Genomic DNA, 27,657 nt, shown 5'->3' with positions numbered 1-27,657 from the left:
GGACCTTCCTGGTGACATCTGGGGCCCCGGTGCTTGTGATGCCCAGGGCCCGAGGCCTGGCTGAGCTCATCCTGCCGTGCCAAGCCGTGTGTGCACAGCCGCTGCTGCGCTCCCACCTCCAGCACCCCTGGCCAGGGAAAACACACCTGGTGTCTGCTCTGAGGGGCGGCAGCAGCAGCAGGACCTTATCGCAGAAATGCTTCTTTTCTTTCCTTTTTTCTCCTTTTTTCCTTCTTTCTTCCTTTCCTGGAAGCTCTGGACAAGCACTCAGCCGTTTCCCCTCGGCAGCCCGGTGCCAGGTTGCCGTCTGCCCCGCAGCGCTGCCAGCAGCAGCCCCGGCTCAGACCCCTCGGGCAAGGGGGTCATCCCTGGCTGCCTGTGGGCAGGAGGTGAGAGCAGGGCATCCGCTTTCTGCTGTCCCTTCCCCTCCGAGGAGACGGGGGAAAGCAACCCCAGCCGGCGTCCACCCCGCTGCCACCGGGCTCAGGCCTTCCAGGCCGGTCGGGCCGTGCCGCCTGCTTGCCGCCTACTCCTGGGCCCGGGGGGCGCCGCGGGGGCCAGAGCTCTGCCTCTTGCCGGGCTCGCCCTTGGCCGACCTGGCCCTGGCCGCCGGCTCCCGCCCGGGCTGCTGAGGGGGCCTCTGTGCCCCGGGGGCTGTGGCGGTGCTGGCCGTGCCGCGGGCCTGGCCGGGGGGCTCCGGCGGCGGGTGCTGTGGGGCGTGCGGCCGCGCCGTGTAGAGGAAGAGGGCCGGGTCAGGCATGGCGTCGTGCTCCTCCCGCGTGGGGTCCCTGTGGCGGGCGCCGTCCCCGGGCGGGCGCCGGGGGTGAGCGCGGTGGCTGCGGCGCCGGGGCCTGGCCTCAGCCGGGGCGCCGGTGGGGGGCTGCTCGCGGGTCGGCCGCCCCCCGGCCCGGGGGCCCGGCAGGCGCTGGGCCGTGGCGTGCAGCTGCAGCGACAGGTAAGCGGCCGCCTCCGTCTGCTTCTGCAGCTCCGTGTCGAGGATGGTGACGCGGTGGCTCCGCCGCTTCAGCTCCTCCAGGAACCGGCGCTCCTTGTTGCGGAGGCTGCACCGCAGCGCGGCCACCAGCGCCTCCTTGTGCTGCAGCTCCTTGCGCAGCTCCAGGTTGTCCTTCTCTTTCTCCTGCAGCTGGGCCTCCATCGCCCGGCACTTCTCCTCCAGCTCCCGGTCCAGCACATCTGCGGGGCAAGGCACAGAAAGGGCAGGGCAGGGCAGGCACTGCGGGCTCAGCGCAGCGTGACGGCCCCAGACCGCTGCTGCGTGCCCACCTCACTCCCAACAGGGCTGTGAGGGTGCGTGGACGCGGCTGCTGCCCACTCCACCGTGCCAGCATGTCCCAGCAGTGTCACGCAGGACACTCGTGTGCTTTCTGGAGACAGAGCCCAGGCAGCCCATTGCCACGCAGGGCACGGCAAGCCCAGCAGCCCCGGTGCCGTGTGTGACACCCGAACGCTGAGCGAAGGGAACGGCGGGTGCAGCGGTTGCCATGGAACCTGCCGCCTCTGCTTTGCTGCAGCCTCAAGCTGCACTTTTAACATTTCCCACGGTAACTAGTTTTTCACCCTACAAGTGACTCTGAGTGTGTGCAGAGGGCACAAGGGGGCTGGCTTTGTACCATAGGATCTGCAGCTGCTTTACAGCCTCAGCTCCTCAGTGTCTTCTGCAGAGGCAAAATCCTTCATGATGAGACATTAAGGGAGGCAGTTGCACGCAGTAATTACCACGAGTGGCATTTGAAAAGCCATCATTTGATGGCATCTTAAATTAGGCAGTTGCCCCATAAAGGCGGCAGATGTGATTGTGCTCCCTAAGCTGTTAAAAGGCTGAAGGATGGGCAGGGACCTGTGGGTGGGACTCGCTGCACTGGCTGGCCTGTGGCACAGGATGGCAGGCGGTGGGCTGGACGCCAGGACCCCCTGAGCAGTGAGCTCACCGTGGGGAAGGCACCCTGGGCTCAGCGAGAGGGAAGAGGTGAGGTGGGAACCAAAAGTGCTGGGAGACTTCCTGACTCAGTGTCTGGATTGTACCGGGTGAGAGGAGCTGGAGGTGGGGCTGATAGCGTCCCTGGTGGCTTTTCCTTGGGGCTGCAGGGTTTGCAGGCTGAGTCCTGGGAGCTGCTCAGGGGGGTCTGCCTCAGGGCATGAGCAGAGCCAGCCTTGGGGTGCTGGGTTTCACATGCAACCCCTCCCCAGGTAGCTGCCCAGGCATTTAAGGGGGATGTCAACGAGCTGTGAATGTGCACACTGACTTCCCAGGCACAGCCCTGCCCTCAGCCTCCTCCCCTGCAGACAAGGGCCTGTCCCGTCCCTGGGCTGCCCCATGGATCCCCTCCAGCCCCCTCCCCCATGCACAAACCTGTGCCCTTACCTTGCTGCCGAGCTTCCAACTCTTTTATTTCCAGGTCATGGGTAAGCTCTGGAAGAGAAATCAGACAGGACTGAGAAGGAGCATCCCACCCATCCTGCACACTCCCCATGTCCCCCCTGCTCCCCGCTGGAACTGCAGCACTGCCCCTGGAGCTTGGCACCGGCCCTGGGCTCAGCCAAAAATAGACCATAGATTAGTCTATAGATTCCAGCAATTTGTGTGTTATTAAGCATCCTTGGATCTGGCATCAAGCAGAGCCGGTGGGACACAGCCCCCCAGCACCTGCAGGTGCTGCCCAGGGCCGGGCAGCAGCCTCTGCTGCGCAGGAAACGCCTCTTCTTTTAGTAAGAGTCGCTGAACCACTTTTGGTGCTTTAAATCAGGACAAAGAGCAGAGCAATGGACTGAAAATAGACCAAAGTGTAAGCTGCCACCCAAAGTATTTCATCATTTACTGCTCCCAGGCCGATCTCCGCCTCTGCCCGTGCTGTCCTTGCGCCATGTGCCTGCAGGAGGATGCTGCCCTGCTCCAGGGCCAACCTCTGCCTTCCAACTCCCCTCAGCCCAGTCTGGGTACAAAACCAGCTCGCAGAGAGCAGGGGGAGAGAGAGCTCAGGGACTTTCTGGAGTTCACTTTACCCTTTTACACACTTTCACAGACAATCTCTTTTGAATAAATGATGACAGCACACCAAACCACCAGCAGCTCTGGGAGGAGGAGGAGAGGGGCAACGGCAGCATTCAGTTGTTCTGGGGCTTTTTTTCCTCCCTGAAAATGAGTTCAAACGGTTAATCTTTGCCCTACATTTCTCTTTTAATCCGCTTTCATGTTGACTCTAATCCCTGTCACTGCCACCCTTCTGAAACGAAACGCACGGATCAGGCTGCTCTGCCCGTCTGTCCTGGAAAACATCCTTGTCCTGAGCAGGCAGAAGTGACCGAGGAGGGGATGCAGTTTCTGGGAAGCTTTTAGGGCTCCTGACTGCCCCGTTTGGACATCAATGGCAACTGCCTCGTTTTTTTCCTGAAGCCAAAATAACAGCTTTGGAGACTCAGATGTGTTCCAGATGAAAACCAAAGCAGCTGCCTGTTTCCAAGGACCTCACCTCGCTGAGTGAGAGCAGTTGGAGATACACAGCCTGGAGTCCCAGCCTCTGCACTGTCACCTGCCCGGGTACCGAGGGGCAAATCCAGGAGTGAGCACCCACAGGGCTCTCAGACCTTCACAGCCTCTGCAGGATGGATCTGGCAGCTCTGCACTGCCCGCGGGGGTCCCCTCAGGCCCGGAGGGATCCCCCCAAACCCTGCTCTGCTCCCAGCACCAACTTTCCCTCCTTCGCTCTGCTAACACCACTAAGGAGGCTAGTTATTGCCACAAGGCTTAAGCTCATCATCCAGTAAGAAGAGAAACAGAAGAGTCAGAGGAATCTATTGCTATTTCTGCTCTGTTTATACCTTGCCAATAAAACGGGAGCGGGAGGGAGGTAACTGCTCGGAACCGCGGGGCTCGTCCCAGCCATGAATCACAACCACCGCGCCGGGCTCGGGGCTGCGGCTGCTCCCTGGAACGCCTCCGGCCGCGGGCGTTTGCCGGGGCCGACTCTGACAGAGCCTTCCTGGCTCCCTCTGTGCCTCCCCGGGGATTCCCTCGCGCGCAGGGCAGCCGCTCGCTGCGGGGGTGACGGCTCCGGCACCCGAAAACTGTGGCGGCCGGAGCTTCTCAGGAGGCAGCTGAGAAACAGAGCTCTGCAGGAGGCATTGCCGATGGTGACGCCTCGGGGAGACCAAGGGGACGGTGCAAAAGTCTAAGGTCTGAAACCGCAGCTCCTGGGCTGCCAGTGCAGCTCTGCAGGGCCACGACGCGTGGGGCTGTTTGCTTCCCTCCTGCGAACAGCCCCACCAGGTAACGGCACAAACCGTTGGGAAAGTCACCTACAACCAACCAGGGCTTCGTCCCCATCGCTTCCAGCGAAAAGGCGCTGCAGAATCACACACCTCACAGACGAAGGTGTGACCCTTGGCTGGTGGGACAGTGCTGTCATTGGGTCACACCAGGAAGAGGAGACCACTGACAACCAACTGTGCAATGGGCTTGTTTCTGCCCCTGGGGACTCAGAACCCCCCACCCTGACTTAGGCACAGGAACTCCACTGTCTCACCTATCTGGAGAGGCTGTAGATGAAGCCATTAAAACAATGAAACAAAACAGCCAAAGCTCAGAGAGGATGGGGAAAACCAGACAATTGTATCAATGCAGACGTGTCTTTGTTTCCCAGGAATCAGGGAGGACGAGAGGCTGGAAGAAAAGGAGTAATTAGCTATGGCTGAATTATTGATGAGAGCAAGGCACAAGTTGGAATGAGTTTCAGTGTGGGCAGGAGGCCGGGAGCCGTCGCTGTGGTGAGGCTGTCTGAAGGGGAGGGTGACATTGCTGCAGCCGGGCTGTGGCAGGGGGCTGGTGGCCATGCACCCCACAGCCAGGAAGGGCCCCAAGCCTGGAGATGGGAGACAGGCAGACCCCACGGGGACTGCTGTGACCCTGGGAGCTGCTGGCCACTTTCCCCAGGGGCCAGGCTCCCGGTGACAGCCCCCTGTCTGGGAAAGGCTGAGAGACTGCAGCCTCTGGGCAAGGGGCTGCTGAGGATGCCTGGCAGGAGGCCTTGCCCACGTCCTTCCAAATGCCAGTGCGAGCTCCCAAGGCCACAGGGTGCCAGCAGGAGCTTTCCTGCCCTGTATGCTCCATGGGTGCACAGCTCCCACGTGCCGTGGCCGCCCCAAAGCTCACCTGAGCAGTGCTTCTGCAAGCGGAGGATCTCCAGGTGCAGGTCATGGAGCAGCTCCATCTGCTCCTTCTTCAGGAAAGCGATGTGCCGCTGCACGCTCTGGATCTGGTGCTCCAGGGACACAGTCTCCATCGCGACCAAATTCACGGTCCAGGCCTGTGGAGAGTGGAGATGGCTCGTGACCAGACACACAGCAGCACACTGGGCTTGTGAGCTCCCTCCCCAGAGCCGTGGCAGGGGCAGAGCCCACCGGTGACAGCCCTTGTCAACCCATCCCACAGGACATGGGTGTGGGTGAAACAGCTCTGCTCAGGAGATCCTCAGGGAATGGTCCCTGAGCCATCCCACTGCCCTAGCACTGCTCGGAGCCATCTCCCCTCCTGTCTGTGTTTCAGGGGCTACATGAGCAGAAAATGCTGCTGCACAGACTCTGGCAGTGGAATGGCTCATTTCTACTTTGAATTTGGCCCTAGGAAATGTGTTATCACTGAGCAGGGCTGCATCTGGACAGGACTGCTCCCCACAGTCTCCAGGTGGGAAGTGCACCACAATTTTGGCTCTCACTAGACAAGCCACTCATTATGAAGCAGAAACTGCAGCAAGAGATCTAACACATGACAAATACAATCTGCTCCATCTAACCCGATCAGTGTTACATGGTGAGGAGAGTCATGTTGGCTTCCAGAAGAAGAAACATCTACCCTGGAAATTCCAGGGTAGACAAGAGCTGGCATCAGTGCCATGCCAGGCAGCTCATCCAGGCTGGGGGTCATCACTATGACACAGCTGCAGTAAAGTGGCATCTTCAGCTACCTGTGCCACCACACCAGGGAGATACAAATAAACCCCTGAAAGAACCCTTCATCCTGGGAGATACCATTTGGTATGGATTTGGCATCCATCCTTACTCCTCACATCCAGTCCAGGAGGAGGGGAAGCTACAGGAGGCTGAGGTGATGGTGATGTGCCAGTGAGCCTGAGGGACGGCGTGCACCATCCTGTCCCTGGGAAGCTGCTTCCGTTCCCTCCTTCATCCATGTCTGACTCCAGTTTTCTTCCCATACAAACTCTAGAACTGAGTGAGTGCTTGGCTCATGTTTACAGCACGCCCAGCACAGTAATACAGTATGCTTTAAGGTAATTCCTGCAATCAAAATCGAATCAAACTGTGTTTAAGCTCAATTCCACAGTGAACAATCTTGGCAGTGCCCCGAGTTTAAAGCTTTGTTCTTGCCACTCTATATTTGTGACAACCTGAAGTCAGGTCTCCATGTTCCCACTCCTTCATGGGGTGGGGGCTGCAGTGATGCTACAGAACAAACAGGTTTTGGGTGTTTCCTGCCATGCCGATGGCATTGTCCACCGGCAGCCCCAGCCCACCCTCACTGCTGCAGCTCGGAGCACCCGAGTGAGCCATTGGTGGGTGACTCAGCGGCTCCGCTGACATCTCTTCTGTAGCCATGGCTGCCACAGGATCCATGGGGGATGGATGTCAGACTCTAAGTACAGGAAATAGCTGCGGGGGTGATGCCCAGTGCCTGGGGAGAAGGGGCAAGGGCACAGTGTGGTGCTGCCTTCACGTGCCCCATCCAGGCTGAGCTTCTGCTCCAGCTCAGCCCTGCAGCTGCCCCAGCCACCCCTCCCAGGGTATAAACTGCTGCGGCTCTGCTTCCTGGGGTCCATGCAGGTAAAGTCCCTTGTGCCCGTGGTAATTGCCACAGCTGTGGGGGACTGTGGCAGCTGGATGTGCTGGACTCTGGAGCAGCTTCTTGATGGGAGTCGTGGCACTTCATCTCAGGATGCATGAGAAAGTAGGTTGGACAAAGCCCGGGGGATACAGAGTGCTATTTTCAAGCACTTTGTTCTGTCTAGTAGAAATGTCTTTAGTAGAAATGGCTGCAAATTTTCCATTGAACTTTCCTTCCTCCCTTTAAGTAGGAAATTACCCTTTTTTACCAATGAAAATGTTTTCTTTTAAAAATAGTTACTTGGTAGAAGAAAGGCAAAGGAAAAACCATCCAGAGCCGACATCTGTCTGTTGCCAGACAAAAACCCTGCCTGATTTACCTGTGCACGGTGGAGAGGGGGAAAGTACCATTTCCAAAATTGCTCTGGGAAGTGCTTAGTGTGTTTGGATCAGCTTTGCCTGTCTAATGTAACTCTCACTATTTCCCCTAGCGTGTGGCAGGAAGGTCAGAGCTGCCGTGCTTGAGGAAAGCACCGTGTTTTGTCCGTGCTCCATGTTCCCACCAGCACGGCCACTGCAGCAGGACTGTGCCCAACCCCTCACCCCAAAAGGCTGCAGAAGCCAACTCTCAGCAGCTGTGTGCTGGGTTTGTGTGGAGCCGCTTGTGCGTGGGAACGGGGCAGAGGGCTGCCCGGCTCTGAGCTTGGACCCAGCTCTGTCCCGGCCGCGCCAATCTGGTGCCTCTGCCAGCACGATTTAACAGCGGGAACTGGCAGGAGGGAAGGGGAGGGGGTGACGAGGGCCGGTCCGTGCGCGACTGCGACTGCGGTGTGTGAGGGACAAGGGCAAAGGAGCTCTCCTGCCCCGAGGTGAGACGAGCGGCAGGAGCCATCGGGAAAGGACTGACTGCATCCCCCATTCCCTGCTCCCTGTGACCCTGAGGAAGGGGAGGAGGTAAAAACACCGAGAGCAGGGCTCTGTGTGCCCAGAAAGAGGGGGAGGAGTGGGGAAAAGGGATCTTAAGGGGGCTGGCTGTACTCTTCCTCTTCATCACCCTACTCTGTGTTGCTCTTAGTTGCGTGTTTCTGTTTGTTCTGGTTTTGGTTGGTGGCAGATTAAACAAAGTTTCCTTTTTTCTCCAAGTCAAGCAGCCTTTTCTGTTTTCCCCGGGGACCATGAGAGGGCAATTGAGCCCTCCCTGTCCTTAGGGAGTTCCAAAGGCCCTTGTGACTTGTTCCAAAAGTACTTGTGACTGATTGTGGTCCTTTTTCCTGGATGGGCCTAAACCACTACAAGCTGATGTCTTCTCTCCCTTGCTTCTGAAGTCAAGTGGAGATTACAACAACATTTCGTGGTGTAGTTTGATGCCTTTGGTTGATTCACACAGCACAGCCACCTGGGAGGTGCTATGGGCTAACAGGGATGAGCTGCTGTTGCCTGACCATAATACTTTACAGGGCCATTGCATCTCCCAGCTCCTCATGTTGAAGGCTTCAAAGCACCCAGAAAGCGTTGATGGCCATATTTCTATTTGGTGAAGGAAGGCCGGAACCTTCAGGCTGCCAGAGACATGAGAGCCAAAGCACAGTGAGGGGGGCTGTCACTCTCAGGGATGCACTAGCTCCCCTCGCCCCAGCCCCGTGAGCACAGCTCCCATGGGATGGCTTTACTGCAGCAAGTAGGGATGGGGTTGGAAGAGCCCCTGCTCTGATCCCTGCCTTGCTCATGTAGCTGTTACTTTTGTTTTCCAGACTAGTTGTGACTTGCCAAAGCAACTGGTGGTAGAAGCCTTTGCAGTGGCCGTGTACTTTGTGGCTTTGAAGAGTTATGTATGAGGTTACGACACCAGAAAACAACATCATTCATAATATAAGCCAAGGGTAAGTGATAGTCCTCTTTAGCTTGATGGATGCTCTGTGCCCTTGTACTTCTGACAGTTTTCTATGTACATACAAAGAGCTGGAAAGGAGACAGACATCAGCTGAACTGTGTTTGGGGGCTTTTTGCCCCTATCTGAAGGTGCCACCAATGGTTTGAGCTGTCCCCTCCTCCCTGCAGAGCCCTGGCTGAACCCTGTCTTCTGTTCAGAGATGGGATATCGAGGGGCTTTGCTCCACCACTGGGAGCTTTCCAGGAACACACGTCCTTTGCTGACCGTACAAGATTTTGAGCACAGAACTCCCAGGCCTCTCCTTGGAGTTGCAGGACAGCCCTCAGCAGGACACTTGGGACCAGATCTGTAGCTTTAAAAATGCACTTTTAATATGGTAGCCCTCAACGGTGCTTTTGCTTGGGAAGACCATGAAAGCGCTGGATAGGTTAGAGGAGACTTCTGGGCTGCTGAGCACAAGCAGTTCATGGGAGTCTGTCTGTCTGCAATCCATAAGTGTGAACATGGGGAGATACTCACCAGGAATCAGTGAGTGCACTCCAGAACAGGCCTTGGAGAACTGCTCCCTGCAGAGGAAGCTTCCCTGCTGTCCTTGGCCACCTCCTGCCTGCTCTGCCCCTGGCTGGTCTGAGCTCGGGCTGTGGTCTGGTGTCTGGCCAGGGCACTGGTGTGGGGTGCAGGGGCACTGGGCTCAGTCCCCTGCAGTTCACTGTGCTGGGGGATCAAGGGCACAGTCTCGACAGCTGAGCCTTCCCATGGGTCTGCCCCCGCCTCTAAAGCACATTTTTTTTTTCCCCATGGGACTACAACCTTAGGATGAGAGCTGGGAGTGCTGATCTTGGCTGGGTGCTTCAAATGGTACAGCAAAGCCTCAGTGAGGTTTGCAACTTCATCCCCATTTATCAGAATCCTTATTTCACAAAACTGAAGCAGCCTCCTGAAGCTGACAGAGGCTGCAAGGCCACCACGAGCTGATTTCCTTCTCTCAGGCAGATTGTTTGAGTTTTTTTTTTCCATGGCAAAACTATTCTGAAGTCTGTCACTTAAGGCCTGTCATAATCCCAAAACTTTGACCACCAGGAAAAACCCGGCCCCGACGATGCATCGGAAAGGCAGGCAGGGCATCGCACGTGCACGCACTCCAGCACAAGCCCCGTCACACCAACATCCAGCCCTTGCCCACGTAATCATTTTTTCCCCCATACATAGCACATTAGCTGGGAGTCAGAGGGCACAAATGAGGTTTGCAGGAACAGGTCAATAATTTTCCCTGCTGTGCTTGCCAGCATCCCCCTCTCCATCGCATTGAACGGTGAGGGAATAAACGCTGGCACGCAGGAGAAATCTATACTGCTCACTATTTACAGTCGCAAAGAACACCAACACAAACTTTGCAACAACGCCACAAAGCAAATGTGCCTTTAACGGTAAGGAAAATAAGGAACCCAAGAAACTTGCAGATCACAGAGGCAGTGGTGGTGCCAGGAATAGAAACTAGAGGTGAAATCCTGGCCTTGGGAAAGTCATCGGGAAGCCTTCCCTGGTCCCAGCAGAGGCAGGATTACGCTCAGAGTCCTATTTGCTATTCATTCTCTATCAGTATCTATTTCAAGATAAAATCAATACCAACGTTGATTACAATTTACTGTGTTTTCCCGCATTTTTCCAAGCACAACTGCCTGACCAGCAGCAGCCGCTGGCGCTTGTCACTCGGCTGCATCTGCCGAAAGCAAGGCCGTGTGCTCTGGGGCATCGCTACGGATCAGGCGCTGCCTCGGGAGCAGCGCCGGGCCCACCGTCAGCGCTGGAACCACGCACCCTCTCAGGGGGTGACCCCCACCGCGGCATCCCGCACTTGGCGGATTTCCGAGCGCGGCTCCCCGGTCCCCAGCCGCGTCCCTCCACGGGCGCGTTAACCCTGCAGCTGCCGGCGCGGGCGGGCAGAGCCCCGCTGCGCTGGGGACCGCTCTCTGCAGCAGGAGGGGAGAGGAGCCATTGCTGCTCACGCGACCCGCAGAGGGGCCGGGGGCAACTTCGTGGGGGCCGTCGCCCCGCGGCACTGGAGGCCGTTCCCGCGCGGGGCCCCGCTCGCCCCCCAGCCCGGCCGCGCATCCCCCGCGGGCAGCTCCGCGCCGCCGCCTCCCCCCGCGCCGAGCCCCGAGCCCTTACCTGGGGGGAGCGGCGGGGGGCCGCGGGGCGCCCGCTGGGCGTCATGGGGCGGCGGGGCCGGGGCCGGGGCCGCGCCGGGCTCCCCGCGCTGCCCGCGCTGCCTGCGGCGGCCCCGCCTCGCCCGGCCCGGCCCGGCCCCGCGCCCGCCCGCAGCCGCGCCGTAAACTGGCGCCAACGTGACCGGAACTGGGGAGCTCCGCCGGGGCGAGACGCGGGCGGGGGGCGCGGGCCGGGGCTGCGGGGAGCCAGCGCGGCGCCGGGGACGGCCCCTACCCGCCGGGCCCGGGCTCCGCTGCTCGGGGGGCCGGGGGCTCCTGCCCTCGCGGACTCCTCCGCGCCGGGCCCGGGGCTCGACTCCCGGAGCGCCTCCCGCAAGGGCCCGGGGCTCGGCTCCCGGAGCCCCTCCCGCAAGGGCCCGGGGCTCGGCTCCCGGAGCGCCTCCCGCAAGGGCCCGGGGCTCGGCTCCCGGAGCGCCTCCCGCAAGGGCCCGGGGCTCGGCTCCCGGAGCCCCTCCCGCAAGGGCCCGGGGCTCGGCGCCCGGAGCGCCCCGCACCGCCTCGGGCCCCGCTGCGCCGCTCCCGCCGCTGTCCGCGGTGCTGCAGCCGCCGAGCAGCCGCCGTGGTCTGCGGGGGGAGCGGCGGCGGGCCCGACCCTGCGGGGCTTTCGCCGCTAACGTGGCTCAGGGGGGAAAACCGGGGAAATGTGGGGTGAGTCCCGCTTCAGCGGGGCCGTGCGGGGGAAGAGCGAGGCGACAACAAGCTTCCCAGAAGCTGTGGTCAGAGAGGTGATGAGCAAAGGTTGTTTACTCGTGTGGTGACTAATTCTTCATGCCCTCTTTGTCTGTGACACCAGAGCAGCTGGGGCTCCGCTCTGAAGCAGGACTCCGTTCACTGTGCCGCCGTTACAGCAGGGGATGCAGCAGCCTGTTCCACGCTGCTCGGCAGCAAAGGTGCAGAGAAATGGTAGTGTCCTCCCTGTCAGCTGACAGTCTGCTGATTCCTTGTGCCAAACCTGCTACAGTGAGTGCAGCGTTCTTGCTCTGATGCTCGGCTGGATTGTGCTGGCAGCCTCACAGTAAAGCTGCTGCTTTTCTGCCTGTGTCAGTCCCCAGCGTAGCAGACTTCAGCACATGCAGCAAGTCAATGTGTGGTAGGGCAGCCTGCACGGTATGGTTTGTGGTATCATTTTGTCATCCCATGTCCTTTCCTCCCCTTGAATGCTTCCAACCTCTGACTGAGTGCTTATCCTTCACAAAATGATCGAGGGTTTGCCACAGGAAACCGTTCTGCAGACAGAGAAGAGAATAATCCAAGTGTAACGTGATGTAACATCCCTGCGCTGTAACGGCTGAAAACTGGATCCTCACCTGATTGCAAAGGGATGTGGTTCAGCCTGGCTTGGTGCTGGCTGAGAGCAGAAGGCTGGGTTTGGGATTGGGGCTCTTCTGTTGAGAGTGAGTTAATTAACACTAAAAGAGAAATCACTAAGTCAGGAGAAAAGGTGAGCAGTGAGATCTGAAGGGCCTGCACATGCACGTAAAAGCTTCTGATTTGCAATGAATGATTCAGACACTTCTGCTCAAAACCCCAGCCAGCACAATCGAGACCTTCAGTTGTTCCTGATGCCCATCCAGTCCTGTTGACTCCTGTGTGTGCATCTTCTCAGCTTGTTTTCTCTGAAGAGTTCTTCCTGCATTGACAAGTTGTTCAGAGGTGATGGGGAAGAGTGCAGATTTCCTTAGCTGGAGAAGCATCTCATTAGGAGCACCCCTCTCTCATTTGTAACCATCAGGTCAACACTTGACAAGGTGTTGGCTGTCCCTCTCGGTGCAGCCTGACACGTTTGGGGGATGTTGTAGTGTCTGTTTCTTCCCCTAACTCACGTGGTACCTCCAGTAGCAGTGAGTTACGGGTGGTGGGGAAGAGGGAGGGCTGACTGCTGAGTGCATCGTGTTTCACCAGGTTTGTACAATTGTCATCGATTTTCCTCTAAAACACAAGCCTGCAAACGATCAAGGTCAGGCATTTGCGGGCAGAGCACTGCCTCTGTAAATGAGGTCATCGCTCCAGGATGCAGCCGTGCTGTGAGGGAAGGAGCACGTGTGTCCTCTGCACCCGCCGGGGCACGGGTGGAGCCTGCTGCCCCGCAGCGATTGCTGGCAGCTTGGGCCCGACCATGACGCCACATGCTGAGCGTTTCCCATCACCTCTCTCCCTTGCACTCACCGTTCCACAGTGAACTGCTTTCACTGCCAGCTCTTTCCTCCATGAGCACTGCTCCCAGCTTCGTTAACTGGGACATGATCTGGCAGTCCCTGAGCTCCAGCAACTGCCACGTCCTGCCGGGCAGGCGCTCTGCGACCCTTCGGCACTCCCCCCTTGCTCTGAGGGACAGGAACTGCGGCTCCAGCGGCTCTGAGATGGCCTGTGATCAACACAACGACTGAAAATGTCAGGAATGGCGTCTGAGCCTCGGGAGGAGTTGCGGGGCGCTGTTGTCAGCCCGGGCGGGTGACAGAGCCCGGCAGGCGCCGCGCAGAGCCGCTGTCCCGGTGTGTCCCGGCCGCGGACACCGCCCCCTGGCGGCCGCGCGGCGCCGGCGCGGGACAGGCACCGCCCCGGCGGGGATGGGGACGGGCGGCGGGGAACAGGCTCAGCCCCCGCGGGGGTGCGGGGGATGCGGGACCTCCCTATGACACTGGCTCGATCCCGTCTTAGCTGAGGACGTTTGTTCAGGGAGCGCGTGTGTCACTCGAGCTCCGCTTGCAGTCGGTGGAAAGCGAGAGGCTCCAGGGCAGCATCTCGGGCTGCTCCTGGCCGTGCATCCTTCCTTCCTCTGGCTGCTTCTAGAAGGAGCTGAGGGCTGTGAGCCTCTGCCTGTCTGGGGCTGAACTCCTGGCATGAGGTGAGATCAGCTCACATCGGGAGGGACCGATGCTGGGATAAGCCCTCAGCTTCCTGCAGGAACATGCATCTCAGTGTGCACTCAAACCTGCATCCTGCACACTTCTGGGCCAACTGCCTGGAGTGCTTTCAGACCATCACTTTCCCCACCACCCCTTGAGTTAATTATTAGCAGAATTTTTGCATTTAATTTAAAAATTAGTTAAAATTTGCCTCAAATATTATTTTTCAGCCTGATTGAAATGTGTGTGCATCTTCTAATTGCTTTGAACAACCTAATAAGAAGTTCCTTAAAGTGATGCAGGGCCAAAAGCTAGAGAGTTTTGATAAATTTAACATTAGCTTAACATTTCCATGGGGATTTGAAATATCAGACTGGCAAGGATATTTGCTTGAGCTAAAGTAATACAATTTGTTGGTCTTCAGAGAGCTGCTGCTCTGCTGTGGGCTCTGCAGGAGGGCTGCAGCACCTAGGAGTCGTGCGGGGGGAGGTAGGGGAGAGTGGCCCTGGGACACTCACCTGAGAAAATGAAAGTTGGTTTTATTCTTGAAATCTCACAAGCCTGGAAATCACGTGTTTGCTGAAATAAGGGTGGGCAAACATTTCCCAGGCTCCAGGGGCAGAAGGGAGAGCCTCGGCCTCTCCTGCACCTGCTCCTCTGGCCCCACATCCCCAGAGGTCTCCAATGCTGCTCCCATCCCTGACCTCCCGCTGGTGTGTGAGCACTGGAGACTCATCCTGTGGGACTGAGACTCTCTCTGTGCTTACAGAGGTGAAATTCAGCATGGCTTTCAGGCTCTGCAGAGCGGGGATCATATTTTTTATCTGCCCTTGGCTCCGAACCTGATCGTGAGCAACATCAATCCAGGCAGAGCTGGTGCCTGGCGGCTGCAGGCGACTGATAACCGAGGGGTGAGCTCACTCACTGCCCAGCTCATTAAAATATGATGTATCAACAATTTCCTGGTCATAATTTCAGGCACAGCATCCAGATGAGGACCAAGCTACCAGTCCCCTGCAGTGGCCCAGGCTGCCAGCTACCAAACCACTCTATGGAAACAGGCTCTCAACTGGGCAGGTTGTTTCCCTCCAGCCTTCAGCCCAGAGCTTGTAAGAGGCTCCTGCAGAGGCTGAGTCACTGCCCAGAGTGTGGGGAACCCTGCTGAATTCCCTCATGTGACTCTGAACAAGGCACAGCCCCTCAGGCTACATGGCAAAGCACCTCCTCCACCCTGGCAAGGGGCTGTTGAGATGGAGACAGCAATGTCTTGCAGATGTGCTTGGGTCCTGCAAGAGTGACACCAGTAATAGGTGTTTACTTGAATAATTGTCATCTGATTTAAATGCAGCTTTTAGTTTGTGGATGCAACACCTGGGTTTGCTGAGTTGTGAAGTTAATTTCTCCAAGACCAGAAAAGTTAGACTTTAGGACCAGAACATCACTTTTGAGAAACAGCCTTTAGTGTGATTCTTAGCTCCTTGAAATAATGTCTAGATGTGCTCCCACTCTGTTCCTGAGCATTGCAGGCCACCAGTAACCAAGAACACCCAGCAGCTCCCAGGGCTTTGAGATGGGATCTCCACCTCAGGCAATGGCTTTGAATCTATGGGAAAATAATTGTCACTCCTGGAGCATTCGTGGAGCTCACACAGACACGTTCTGCTGGGCTGGTTGTTTTCAAGGCTGAGCATGGACCAGCAGCAGAACCAGGGTTCAAAAGGTGGGCTCCAGCCCCCCAACCTACACAGTGTGGCTGTGCACCCCTGCTGCCAGGGGCATGTGTGACTGTGGGGACTCAGGCTGGGTGGGGGGCTCAGGCTGAGCAGGGGGATCTGCCTGGCAGGAGCCCATTTCTGCATTTATTTCCAGCGGTGACTGCTCCTGAGGGACTTTGTGATACTCAGCCTTGGAGATTACAACGGGATCCAGCTGCTCGGTGGGAGCCTGCTCTCCTACAGCGGGGTGTGGAGCCGGGAGCGTGTGTGCGCATCCCACCACCCACCGCAGCCCACCACCGTGCGCCCTCGGCGCTGCCCTGGGGGGAGCGGGCATTGCATCCTGCTTTACATAAGCGGGCGGCTGAGGTGCCCCCCCGGGCCAGGCCGGGTCCCCCCGGGTGCCGGAGGAGGCGGGAGCGCGCAGGAGCGGCGCAGCCGCCACAGCCCCGCGGGGCAGCGGGACCGCGTGTGCGCCCGGCGCCGCCGGAGCGGGCCGTACCGCGGCCGGGGCTGCCGGAGCTCCGTCCTGCCCCGCGGGACCCGCCACCGGCCCCCAGCGGCATGGCCTCGGGCAAGGCGGAGGGCGAGCGGCGCTGGGAGCTGGTGCGCTGGTGAGTGCGGGGCCCGGGCTGCGGGGGGGGCTCCGGGGGGCTCCGAACTGGGCTGGGGGGGCTCTCGACGGGTACCCTGCGGGCTCCCGGCAGACTGCTTCTAGCCCGGGGGGACCCTGGGCTGCTGAGCCAGGCGAAGAGCGGATTCCTGGCCGGGGAGGGCTCCGGGTGGTTTTAGGTGGCGTGACACCAGCCCGTTCCCCGCACCTGGGGCACTGCGAGGGTCGCGGCGTGGTCCCGGCTGCGGGGCTGCGGTGGGTCCCAGCGGGGTTTGCTCCAGCCGGGGACGGGGATACTCTGTCCGCTCCGGGCAGGGACAGGATGATTCAGGGCTGTAGCTGCTGCAAGGAGGATCTCTGGCACTCGGGGTCCAGCAGAGGTAGAAGAGATCCCGTTTCTGGGAAGTGGCCCTCCCCGCGCTAGGGAAGTGTGGGGAGCAGCAGCGTCCTGGCCCTGGGCGTGCTTGAGTTGTTCAGGAAGTTTCTGGGACGTGCTTGGGATGCTTTGGGAGTATCCTGACCGTTGAAGGGGTGCTGAGGCTGCTCCAGGCGCTGGTGTGGGGGGATCCACGGAGTGAGTGGGTGACTGGAGCAGCTGGGACAGGCTGACATTGGAAACAAGCTTTCTCTGTGTATTTTTTAATTGGAGTTTGTGACGTCCAAAGCTTGTGACTTTTGAGCAGGGTGCTGTAGCAATGCCAGGCTGTGACTGGGGTGACTCCGTTTGCAGCATGCTGCTGCTGATGTAAGAGCTGGGAGCTGGCCCAGGGCTCATCCTGCATCCCAGCACTGGCTGGGCAGGGACCAGTGTCAGGCTGGATGCTGGGACTCCCAGACACTGGTGGGATCCCCACAAACCTGAGTGAGCAGCCAAGTGGAAATTCTCAGAGGATTACTCTAAGTTTGTGAAGGTTTTTCATTTTTCTATCTTCCCCCCTCCCATCTCCCCTCAGCAGCATAGGGCACACTTTTTCTTGCACACTTAAATCCAAACTGTTAAAACAGCTACTTGCCTTTGCTGTTCTGCCATCCCCACTGGCTCAGCCCCCCACTTCCTTCCCAAAAGACATTCTGCCTTGCCTGCCACTACTTTCTGCAGTGTTATCATAAGCAAGAGCTGCAGGAGAGCACTGGGACTGCATTGTGCTTGGTTGCTTATGCTGAGTATTAGCAGGTCAGTCTGTACTGAGGGCACTCAAGGAGTGTTTTGGGTTTCCTCTTCCTGCGCTGTTGCTGAGCCCCAACTCCAGCAGGACCTGCAGCCCCAGCCTGGGTGGGTTTGGGCAGGTGGCAGAGCCCAGCAGCAGCTGCAGCCGTGGCCCTGCTCATGGGGGCTGTGGGGGAACCACCCTGTGGCTGTGGTGTATCCCCTTGGCCCTGTTCTGGCAGTGTGGCGGGATCCTGGTGGTTAATAGTGGGAATGCACCACCCCAAGCCCCTGCCCGCAGAGGAGAGGGCTGCCCGCTTGCCCCAGCCCTGTCTGGGCTCTCATGGATGCCGCAGCTGTGTGTGTGTCTCCAGCCAGTACCACAGGGGCTTTAAATAATTAATTGGTTGCTGATGAAATTTCATGTTCAGAGGAAGGTATGTGATGTGCAGCTGGTGTTTGGGATGAAGGCAGGCAGCAGAACTGTGTTGTGAAAGGTGGAGCAGCTGTGGTTACCAGTTGTTACCAGCACTGGGGACAGGCTGGGTGGGAGCTGCTGTGCCCAGGGAGATGATGCTGAGCCAGGGTGCTGTACCTCAGCCTTCTACAGCTATGCAGTGAGATGTCCCATGCTGCTGCGGAAATGTTTGCTCTTTGTTCTGCACATGAGGGTTATGGGTGCTCATGGGTCTGTCCTGGGGGTCCCACGTCCTCTGGCTGTGACTACTATTGCTGCTACCTGTGCTGGGTGGTGGGGGCTGCTGCTCTGGTGGTTGGGAGCAAAGGAGGCTGGAGGGCCCCACTGTCCCCTGCCCTGGGGAATCCCCTTGAAGGGCTGCTCTGTCCCAGCCATGTGCCTGTGTGAGCCTCTGCTGCTGGGCAGAGGACGGGGCGGTGCAGGGATGCAGATGGACAGGACTGTAATGTCATTTCGCTGCTTCCACTGAGGAACACGTGAGTGGTGGTGTAGGACTCACTGCTCAGAGCAGCGCTGCTGAGCAGCCGCTCTCCACATCCTGCAGCTCCCTCCACAATCCTGCGCTAATAAATATTTCAGGCTTCCTCGCTGGTATTTTTAGGTACGTGCGAGAGGGACGGTTCCGGATCGAGGAGAGGACACTGACAGCTTTCCAGTGGCTCTACTCCCCCCACCAGCACCGCATCGTCAGCCGGGCAGACCTGAGCTCGCCCAGCAGGTAAGGAGGGGGCAGTGGGTGCAGGGCTGGGGGCTGTGGGGAACACCAGCACATCCCCTGCCAGTGCCGCTGGCAGCCGCCTCTGGCATGAGCCCTCATGCTTTTCACGTGGGTCTCCTGAGCCTCAGCCTCATGAATATCCAAACATCTTGGGTTTTATTTTAAAGTAAGGTCTCAGATGCAGGGGTTGCAGCCTGGAGCTGCAAACTGCATAAGCACCCCCCTGGTTTAAAGCAGTGAAAGGAACAAATTGCCAACTACCTCCCCAAACTTTTAAACCCCCCAGACTTTTGGTCAAGCATACAGGTTATTGAGGACCTGCTTTGTGCGTGTAACACACTGAGATTTACTTTAAAAATAGATCAGGAGCCAGGGGCTGCACATCTGCCAGCTGTCAGTGATCTCTGGAAGATATTGGCTCTGATACCTCAATTTCATTCAGTGCTTAAACTGTCCCCTGCATGGCCTTTTGAGAATATGTCTTGGAGCCACATCCCGGGCATGTGCCGTGGCTCTCCCTGCTGATACATATGCATTGCTGTCAGTTTGGATCCCAGTGTATGGTGATAAAATGCCATTAACATAAAAGCCTTGCGGGCCCTGAGACACATACAGCGCAGTGTCTGTTTTCCTGCCTGCTAAGAGCACTGGAACACCCCAAGTCCCCGGGTGGCTGCCTGGCTAAAAGCTTTTCCTTCTTTATTTCAGCAGCAGTTTTTCTCTGAGAGCCCTTGAAGCCCTGAAGTATTTGCCTCCATGAATCACACGTGCCAGACAAACAGCAGGAAGGAGGGAGGGGATGCCCAGAACATGGGGCTGACCGTGGGGAGCAGGGGCTGCCTGGGCTGAGACTCTCCCCAGGACTGGAAGGGCTGCAGATGCTCTCAGAGTCTGCCTGTGGGGTGAGGGGTCTCCAGGGAAGATAGTGCTTCGGAGCCCCCAGGCTGCGTGGGGAGGCTCTGGAGTCAGAGGAGAGGTGACATCCATGCCCAGAAGAGGTTTCTAGGAGTGAGGTGCCCCACTGTCCTTGGTGGGAGCTGTGGCAGAGGTGCGTGCTGCTTCCCCAGACGGCCGTTCCTCCGCCTGCTGCCAGTGAAGCTTGCCAGAAACTGAAATCACCACACTGATTATTGAACTGATTTTTACAAACTGCCACCAAAGGCTGTGTTAATCTCACCTATGATGCACATTTATCATGTAGTGAAACTTATATGTGTGTAAGGTCATTTATCATTAATGTTACGTACCAATGGGATTCATTCCACTGGACTCAATTGGTTTCCCCATGGGCTGGCAAGTTACCTGGAGGAGTCTGGTAGTCTGTGGGACATCAGTGGCCTGTTATGAACGGTGCCTGCATCCCTCTCAACAAGGATAAAAATCCTTGCCCAGATTGCATCTGGGGCTGTGGCCCAGGGCAGCCCCATCTCAGCAGGTCTCAGGTTTGCCTGACTTTGGCTCCATGAGCAGACAGGAGAGCAGCCTGTGCTGGCAGTGCCTGCAGCTGGGGAGCGGAGCTGCTGGTCCCATTTGGGCACAAAGCTGTTGTGTGCCATGCCAGGCTGCTTGCCTCAGCTGTGACTCCATGGGACAGGATGAGGAGCCCTGTCAGGGATGGGCTCCTGTTAAGTCCTTCGTTTGTTACCGAGGGCAGTGAGGTGTCCTACAGCCTCCTGGCCCAGTGTGCCCAGTGCAGCCACCTCCCAGCACTGACACATCTCAGCACGGGATGCTGCTGGGGAGGGGACATCCCGGTCCCTTGGGTGACACGCTGATACCAGGACCCTCTATGGCATTGGAGGCTGTCACATTATTTATCCACCACCTTAATTGGATCACTGTCTATTTTGCACTTTCTGCGTTTTCTTTGCATAATGGCACTGACACAGCTGAGCCAGAGGATGGCTGATGTGCTGGAGAGGTTAATGTAAGGATGGCTGATGTGCTGGAGAGGCTAATGTAACGGGTGGTTGATTATCTCTCTACTCGAGCAGCACTTTACAGGAGAGCATGGGTCCTGTTTCCTACAGCTCTTCACACAGGAGGGTTGGTTTTGCCCCCGTCCCACACAGTGTCGTGTCTGGAGGCAGCAGTCGTGCTGCTGGGATGGACATGCTCCATTTTTTAGCTGTTTTTTTCATTCTAAAAGCCTCAAGCAGGTTTAATGGGCAGGACCCTCACCTTTCACTGAGGGGTATTGCTCCATCAATACTGAAATAGCATCCAGCTGTGCTACCAAAGTCCCCCGTTGGATAACCCTTTCCCAGGAGCCCACCACATCCTGAGCCCTCCGTTTCCTTCCCCCGATGGGACCCAGTCCCAGTTTCCAGCTTTCTGACACTGCACTGAGCAGCGTTTATTCCTCTCCCTCGACGGGGGTGAAGCTTCGGGGTGTCGTGCAGCAGGCAGGGCTGCAGGCGGAGGGACAGGCAGGGCTGCAGGCGGAGGGACAGGCAGGGCTGCAGGAGGCGGCTCTGCCCCGCAGCCCCCGGCGCGGGGGCCCGCGGGTGCGCAGCGGCGGGCGCAGACTCCTCGGAGCGCGGGGGTGCGGTAGCTGCGGCGGCGGGGCTGACACACACCGCGCCGCTCCGCGCCCGTTCCGCGCCGCTCCGCACCCGCTCCGCATCCCCCTGCTCTGCTCCGCACCCCCCCGCGCCGGGGCTTGCAGCGGCTGCGGGCTTTGCACAGCGACAGCGAGAAAACCGAGGTAAGAGGCTTCTGAGCCTTTGCTGAATCCAGCCGGCGGTCTCAATGTATAGCGGCATTAAAATAGCGTGTGAGGAGCAGAATATAAATACCAGGGTGAGCCTTTAGCTGAAAGGATTTAGTCTGTATTTGTCCTTGTTTTTACCCTGGATGGGCTCGTCTGAATGCAAATGTGAGGCAGAGCTGGGAGATCCATTGTTGAAATGCTTTACAATTCTCAGCTTCTCAGTTCATTCTGCTGGGACTGCTCCAGGCACTGAGGCTTTGTGTGTTGGGGGGCTCAGGGACAGGGGAGGTGGGTTCTGTGCTCTGATGTGACTGGGTGGTGATTGCCAACACTTGGGTTAAATATTGAAAATTCAAGGAGGCAACTTCAAAAGGTCTTTTCAGTGCCCTGCTCCAGTGCTTCAGTGGGACTGTGGTGTGAGGGCTTGCTCTGAGCAGCTCCCTGGCAGGGCTGTGGGGGTCCAGGCCTGCCCCTGCAGGCACCTGCCTGGCTGAGGAGCCCCAGTTTCTTTGCATTTGACATAAACAGGGCACAAGAAGAGATTGTTTTGAGTGCCCTGTTTACTGAGGTGACCTTCCTCCTCCCTCTCTGAGCAAGCCTGCAGCATAGCTCAGCCAGAGAAGCGGTGTAATGTCTGCTCTCAAGGCAGAGAGAGCATTTCTCTGTATTCCCCTCATCTGTGCCAGCAAGCACCGGTGCCCCTGGTGTGCTGGGAGGGCTGTGCAAGTATGTCGCCCGCATCCCTGGTGTGTACAGGACATGAGATGGATCCTGCCATCCTGCCAGGTACTGCCTTATTTCCTCATCTTCTGCACACTCCAGGCTCCACTGTTTTATTTAAGAGTGCTTGTTGTTTTACCAGCACAAGGGACGTATCTGTCTGCTCGGCAGGGTTATTGAGGGCTGGAAACGTGCCAAGGAGTCTCAGTTCGGATTCAACAAGAAGCATGGTTCCAGGCAGCAGCTTTGCTCTCTGCACATGCCAGCTTGAACAGATACTTTGCTCTCCCTCTGCTGCAGATTCCTCCCAAAGGGCAGCTCACGATAACCATAGTGGCAAAACCGCCTTTTTTCTCTGCTTATGTTTGTTTTATCATCCTTCCTTCCTTCCTCTTCATCCCTGTGTCCATATGGCAGCGCGGTCCTGCGGCTGCTCTCACAGTCCTGCCGCGGCTGTTGCCTGGTGTGTACCTGAAGTCAGATGCTCTGATTGTCATTAGTGGCTGCTGTGGAAACAGGAACAAGACTTCAGCAGCAACAATAGGAAGAGACATTTTTTTTCTGGTAGCTAAAACCAGCTCATTCTTCCCAGACCTCTTTCCAGCTTCGTGGGGGCAGATGAATCCCTGCTTAGAGTTAACATCTGCCTCCAAGTTGGGTGCCAAACCAGAAAGAGCTGTTTCTTGATTCTGATTTGAATCTAGCCTGGCTTTTTCAAAACCCACCCAAAATGGTGGGAAAGTACAGATGACAGTGGTAAGATGTAACGGGGTTTTGGTAAGCTGGAGTCCAAATCTTGTGATGTTTAGATGGAACCACGTACAAGTTTGGCATTGAACCTGAGCCACAACTGCTGCCTAAAACTCATCCTGTGCCAGCACATCTTGGCCTCAGGCCGGGGCTCCTGGGGGCTGGGGAGGGGGCAGGAGGAGCCCTGTGAGGGGGCTGTGGGGTGCCCCAGCCCAGCTCCCTGCTGCTGCAGACACATTTTGGGTGACAGCTTCAACGTGCCGAGCCTCAGGTAGGGATGGGGTTTTAAAAATTCTGTTATGAGGAAACTGTTCCAGAGACTGTTTGTGTTAAAGATTAGAAACCTCCTAATTTCCAGACAGACCGCGTTCAGGGCTCTCTCATACCCTTATTGGCCTCTCACCCCCTGTTTTGCCACCCCTGGCTTTTTAGTTTAAGTCTTTTTTTTCTGTCTTGCCACTGTTTCTTAAGGCTGCAGTCACCTCCACTCCGTGTTTGCTGTGTGACCTGGGCCAGGTGCTCTCTGGTTCAGGAAACTGGATGGGGAGTGGAAAGCTGTCAGGAATGGGGCTTTGTTGGTGTTTGTCCCTCCAGCAGCCCCTGCAGTGCCTGGGTGAAGCTCCTCCGAGCGGGATGCACAGTGGATGCGCAGGTAGCCATGGTGACGGTGCCCAGGGACCTGGCACTGGGCATGGCCAGCTGCCTGCCTGCCTGCAGCAGGGCTGCCCCTGGGCATGGGCTGGGGCATGCTGGGGCAGCCCTGCTTGAGCTAGGCTGTCTCTAGAGCATCCTGAGCAAGGCATGCCACGTGTGTATCGTATGGGTGTGCAGGGAAACCTTCTGCTGAATCCTCGGGGGAGGTACAGTGTGGACACAGGTGTCTGCTGCTCATCCAAAGTATCCTCTCCTGGGCTTAACTTGCTTTAGAATGGACATGTTTGGAACAGGTGGGAAAAACAGACACATGGAAAGTCTGTATGCTTGAACAGACTCTTCCTAAAGAGAGATCCTCTCTAGGGAACTTCTTCCTCTCTCTAGCAAGACAGAACTCTAAAATGGGGGTGGACCTGAGGAAACAAACACCACCATATACTAGCTTCATGGTGGGCTGAGGAGGTATTACTGAGCCTGGAGGTCTGTGTAATGACTTTCTGTACATAGTGCTGTGATCAGACAAGACCTGTGTCCCTCTGCAGTAAAGAGCTCAGTTGTGTGGTGCTGGGAGAAACCAGCTACTAATGTGTCAGGCCGGGTACCCAGAGGGCATATGTCTGTCCAAAATGTGAGTGCTGGGAAAGTTCTCTGTACCACAGGATTCTCAGCAGAGCCAAAGACAGCAGGGGGTCACTTGCTCCACATGGGTTTGCTCCTGAATGTACAACCTGAAGCAGCTTTCCTCACCTCCCCTCTCTACTGCCTGGAAGCAACAAGATCAATACTGCAAAGAAAAGACAAATTAGCATTGATGGACTTCAGACCTAGAAACAGAAAACATGTTTAACATATTGATTTCTGCTGTTATTGTCCTGAACCAGCTCAGGCTTTGCAGAGTTCAGTGTTGTCTTCCTCCACAGCTGTCCTGCAGAGGTGTTTGTGTTCTGCCACCCTGCCAGGCTGAGCACCCTGCCAGGCTGCTGGCTGCTGTGCTGCCTCTCTGGAGGAAAGATCTGGTCTCCTTGATGCCAGGCTGCAGGTGCTGTGTGGCTCAGGAATGACTGTACCCTGAGCAGTGGCGCTGCCCTGCTCCTGCTGCCCGAAGGCATTTGAGTGTCTCGGTTCCTGGCATGGGGACTCTTCCAGGATACACGGGAGGATCCTGCTCTGCCCTACGATGGGCACGGGGTTTATCCTGCAGGTGCATGTGGGGCAGGCAGGGGGTTTATCCTGCAGCTCCCAGGCGTGTGGGGCAGGAGCTCCCCTGTGCTTGGCTCTGTTGGTTGCTGCAACCAGATCTAGTGGCTCCCTCCACCTCTCTTGGTGACCCTGGAGGGGATCCTGTGCAGCCTGGATGAAATGGATGTGCACTTGTACTGGGGACTCACTGGGCTGCAGCACATGGCAGTGAGCCTGGTCATCAGCCTGATAAGCCCTCCGTGGCCAGGACAGAGGCATGGCTGCCCTTCTCCCCAGGCATTTTTATTCCCTATTTTCCTTTCCTCAGGTTAGGAGCACCAGGAGTCTCCTTTCTTAAAGAGGCTGTTAATAATTTACATGTGGAATTTTCTCTCTTTTTCTGGTCAGCTGAGTGTTTGGCTGAGAATTAGCTCTTAATTTCTGTAGGGATGTGTTTGCAATTCTTGCTCTGTTCTGCAGGCTCATCCTCCCAGTTAAACCTCATCTGCACTGAGCCCTCCCTAATGAGTTTAACGAGCGGGCTGAGATAAGCAGACTGTGCTGCTCAGCTCCTCAGGCTGCTGTCCCTTCTGAGAGAACAAAGTGGTGGGTCAGGCTGTTGGAAGGAGGTGGTCATGGAGTCTCCTGCCATGAGCAGCCCTGAGACTGACAGAGGTATGTTATGGTGGCTGGGAGCTGCTGTCTTGGGTGGCAGATGGCCTCCCTCTCCCCAGTGCAGTGGCTGGGACTGAGGAAGCCCCACAGCAGCTGGCAAGTGCTGCAGACCTGTTGGCTGTTGAGCGGTAAATACCCCCCTTTGAGAGCAAGCTGGGTTTTGTAGGAAGCTGCTGTTGGAGGTGTTGAATTTCTCACTTCATTTCACTTCAGCAGCACCATAAAGGGGAGAAAAGACTATTGAAAATACTCCATGCACTGAATTGGAATTAATTCGGACGTGTTTTCCTTTGCTTTGTCCGTTAAGGCTGATGATTTGCACAGCATGTTCTTCCTGCCAGGCCAAAATCTAATCTTTCTGGGTGCCCACAACCTTACTTAGAATCATAATAGAAAGATGAATACCCTCAGCGTGCTGCATGCAATATTAAAGCACTAATGATGCAATCAGTCTCCCTTAGCCCTAGTAACAAAGGGAAGAATTACACTGCCCTTCCTGGGCATAATTCGGCTCTGCAGTGTGGGCTCTGAGTGCTGAGGAGCTGCAGGGTTCCCGTGCCAGCCCCTGCCCTGCCCGTCCCGCAGTGCTGCTGGTGCCCAGGGCTTGTGCTAGCAAAGGGTTGGCCCTACAATGGAGCCCTTCCTGGAGGCTTTCTCCATCTCCCCAAGTCTCTGGGCTGCTGCAGGAGCCTGGAGCAGCCTCTGGGAGCTGAAGCAGCAGTGCCACCTGCGAGGGTTCCGGTTCTGCCTGGAGCTGGGGCTGAGCTGTGCCTGGGGGCTGGTGGCCTGTCTGACCCATGCTGCAGCCGCCTGTCTGTGGGACACAGAGCTTCATCTCATCTCTTTGGCCTCCTTTCTTCAGTGCCATCAGTTCATGCATTCGCTGTGTCTGTGTTGTACGGACTGTCCTGCTTTGGTGGTCTCACTGGGGCTGTAAACGTGGCAGCTCCCAGCCCCAGCTGCACATCCCTTCCCTGGGTACCTGGAGCTGGAAGCATGGCTGCAACAGGTCAGGGCAGTGGGCTCCTGACTCTGGCAGAAGCCTCTGGGAAGTGTTGATATTGTCTGGTGCAGATGGCACCAAGGAGGCATCTTCCCCCAGGCCTTTGTTTCCTAATTTTGGCTGATCAGTTATGATTTGGCTGTGCCTGCTCTGAAAGGAGGAGGAATTTTTTCCTTTCATTTTTGAGCCCAACTGTGTGAAATACCTTGGAGGGAAGAGCAGAAGCTAGAAAATGTCATTGCAGACAGGCTATTTCTGGATGCGCTCCCGTGCGGGTGAGGTGATGCTGAGCAGGCGCTGATGTGATACCCTGGAGTGGAGGAGAGCTGGTGGCTGCTGGCTGGAGCTGGGGCCTTGCTGTATTGTTAACCTTTGCCTTGTTCAAATGTCGTTTGACACCTGTATCTGGGGTGGCTGACACAGCCCTGGGGGCTGCTGGGTATGTGGGGAGTGGGGAGAGCTTTGCTTTGGCCTCCCCAGGCACTGGCCCTGCAGGTGTAGGGCAAGGTGAGCTACCTGCAGGGGCTGTCTCCTGTCTCCTAGGCAATGGGAAGTGGAGACACGTCCCTATGGCCATATCAAGGGGAGATGTGATATTGCTCTTTGTGCTTTAGCAGAACTGTCATGCCAGCGAGGTATAGGAGCTGCCAGGGTGATTCTGACCTCCTGACTGTGAGGATCTCCCCCTGAAGGGGGTCTGGCCCTGCCTTGCTGCGTCTCTCCCCCCGTCCCGCCACCTCTGATGGCAGCAGGGTCACGTAAGGACTGAAGTGGCAGAACAAGATGCAGTAATTGGTACTTCCAGTGCTGCACGAGTAAATGTTTAAATGAAGAGCTGGCTGTTTTCCTGGTGCTCTTCAAATAACTTCTGGTGTGATGCCAGCTATAGATGGATGCTTCCCATGGCTGCTGCCGCTACCTGCCCTCTGTGCAGGGCTGCGCTGGGGCTGCAGCAGCTGGGTTTGTTTTGATGCACTGCAGAGCTCGGCCATGTGGGGAAGCTCCCTGCCTTTATTTGCAGGCATGTAAATTATGAGCAACTCAGAAGAGCTGGGCAGAAATCAACTGGTATGACTGTAAGACAGACGTGACCTGGGGGAAGATGAAGGGAGGATAACATCACACTGCTGCTGATGCAGAGCTTCAACACAGAGCGTGCAGGCCAGAAGCAAACGCGCTCCCAGCAGACGTCTACTCCAGTGTCTCATGGTACCTGAATTATGGCTTTCAAGTCTGCAGTATGGGAATTTTTTCTTTTAATAATGTCCTTAAGAGCTATAAAATGCAAAGGATTTTCATAATTTCATCCCTTTAAGGAGAGATGGCTGTGGGCAGAAAAGTAGGAGTTGAAGTAGCTGGAATTCAATCCAAGCTTTTTCCCTGGAGTTGAGTGATTTCTGTCTCCAACTCTGTATGCCCCCCTCTTCTTTCACACATCAGACAGAATCCAAATGTCTCCCAATTTAAAGCTTTTG

General features: G+C 57.0%; 2 protein-coding genes across 2 annotated transcripts in view; one reads left to right on the top strand and one right to left on the bottom strand.

Moving 5' to 3' along the window:
* Positions 1-526: 526 nt before the first annotated feature.
* Positions 527-5,312, bottom strand: CCDC92B (coiled-coil domain containing 92B). Its single transcript, XM_062012034.1, has 3 exons — positions 5,168-5,312; positions 2,384-2,431; positions 527-1,194 (listed from the first exon to the last, which is right to left on the bottom strand). The coding sequence occupies exons 1-3, from the start codon at positions 5,295-5,297 to the stop codon at positions 527-529; spliced, it is 846 nt and encodes a 281-aa protein (XP_061868018.1). The 5' UTR covers positions 5,298-5,312.
* Positions 5,313-16,096: 10,784 nt separating this feature from the next.
* RAP1GAP2 (RAP1 GTPase activating protein 2) overlaps positions 16,097-27,657 on the top strand; it is a 65,182-nt gene continuing 53,621 nt past the window's right edge. Inside the window, exons 1-2 of the mRNA XM_062012638.1 lie at positions 16,097-16,146; positions 18,372-18,488. Coding sequence (XP_061868622.1) covers positions 16,097-16,146; positions 18,372-18,488 — 167 coding nt within the window. The remainder of the gene's footprint in view (positions 16,147-18,371; positions 18,489-27,657) is intronic.

The sequence above is a fragment of the Colius striatus genome, chromosome 20, assembly GCF_028858725.1.
Source record: "Colius striatus isolate bColStr4 chromosome 20, bColStr4.1.hap1, whole genome shotgun sequence".
NCBI classification, from domain to species: domain Eukaryota; kingdom Metazoa; phylum Chordata; class Aves; order Coliiformes; family Coliidae; genus Colius; species Colius striatus.
This window is presented reverse-complemented; position numbering and strand designations above follow the sequence as displayed.

Coding starts and splice junctions, on each gene's coding strand:
- CCDC92B (XM_062012034.1), bottom strand. CDS start 5,297: ATGGAGACTGTGTCCCTGGAGCACCAGATCCAGAGCGTGCAGCGGCAC. Junction 2,432..5,167: donor CTTGCAGAAGCACTGCTCAG/GTGAGCTTTGGG, acceptor TTTCTCTTCCAG/AGCTTACCCATGACCTGGAA. Junction 1,195..2,383: donor GTTGGAAGCTCGGCAGCAAG/GTAAGGGCACAG, acceptor CTTGCCCCGCAG/ATGTGCTGGACCGGGAGCTG.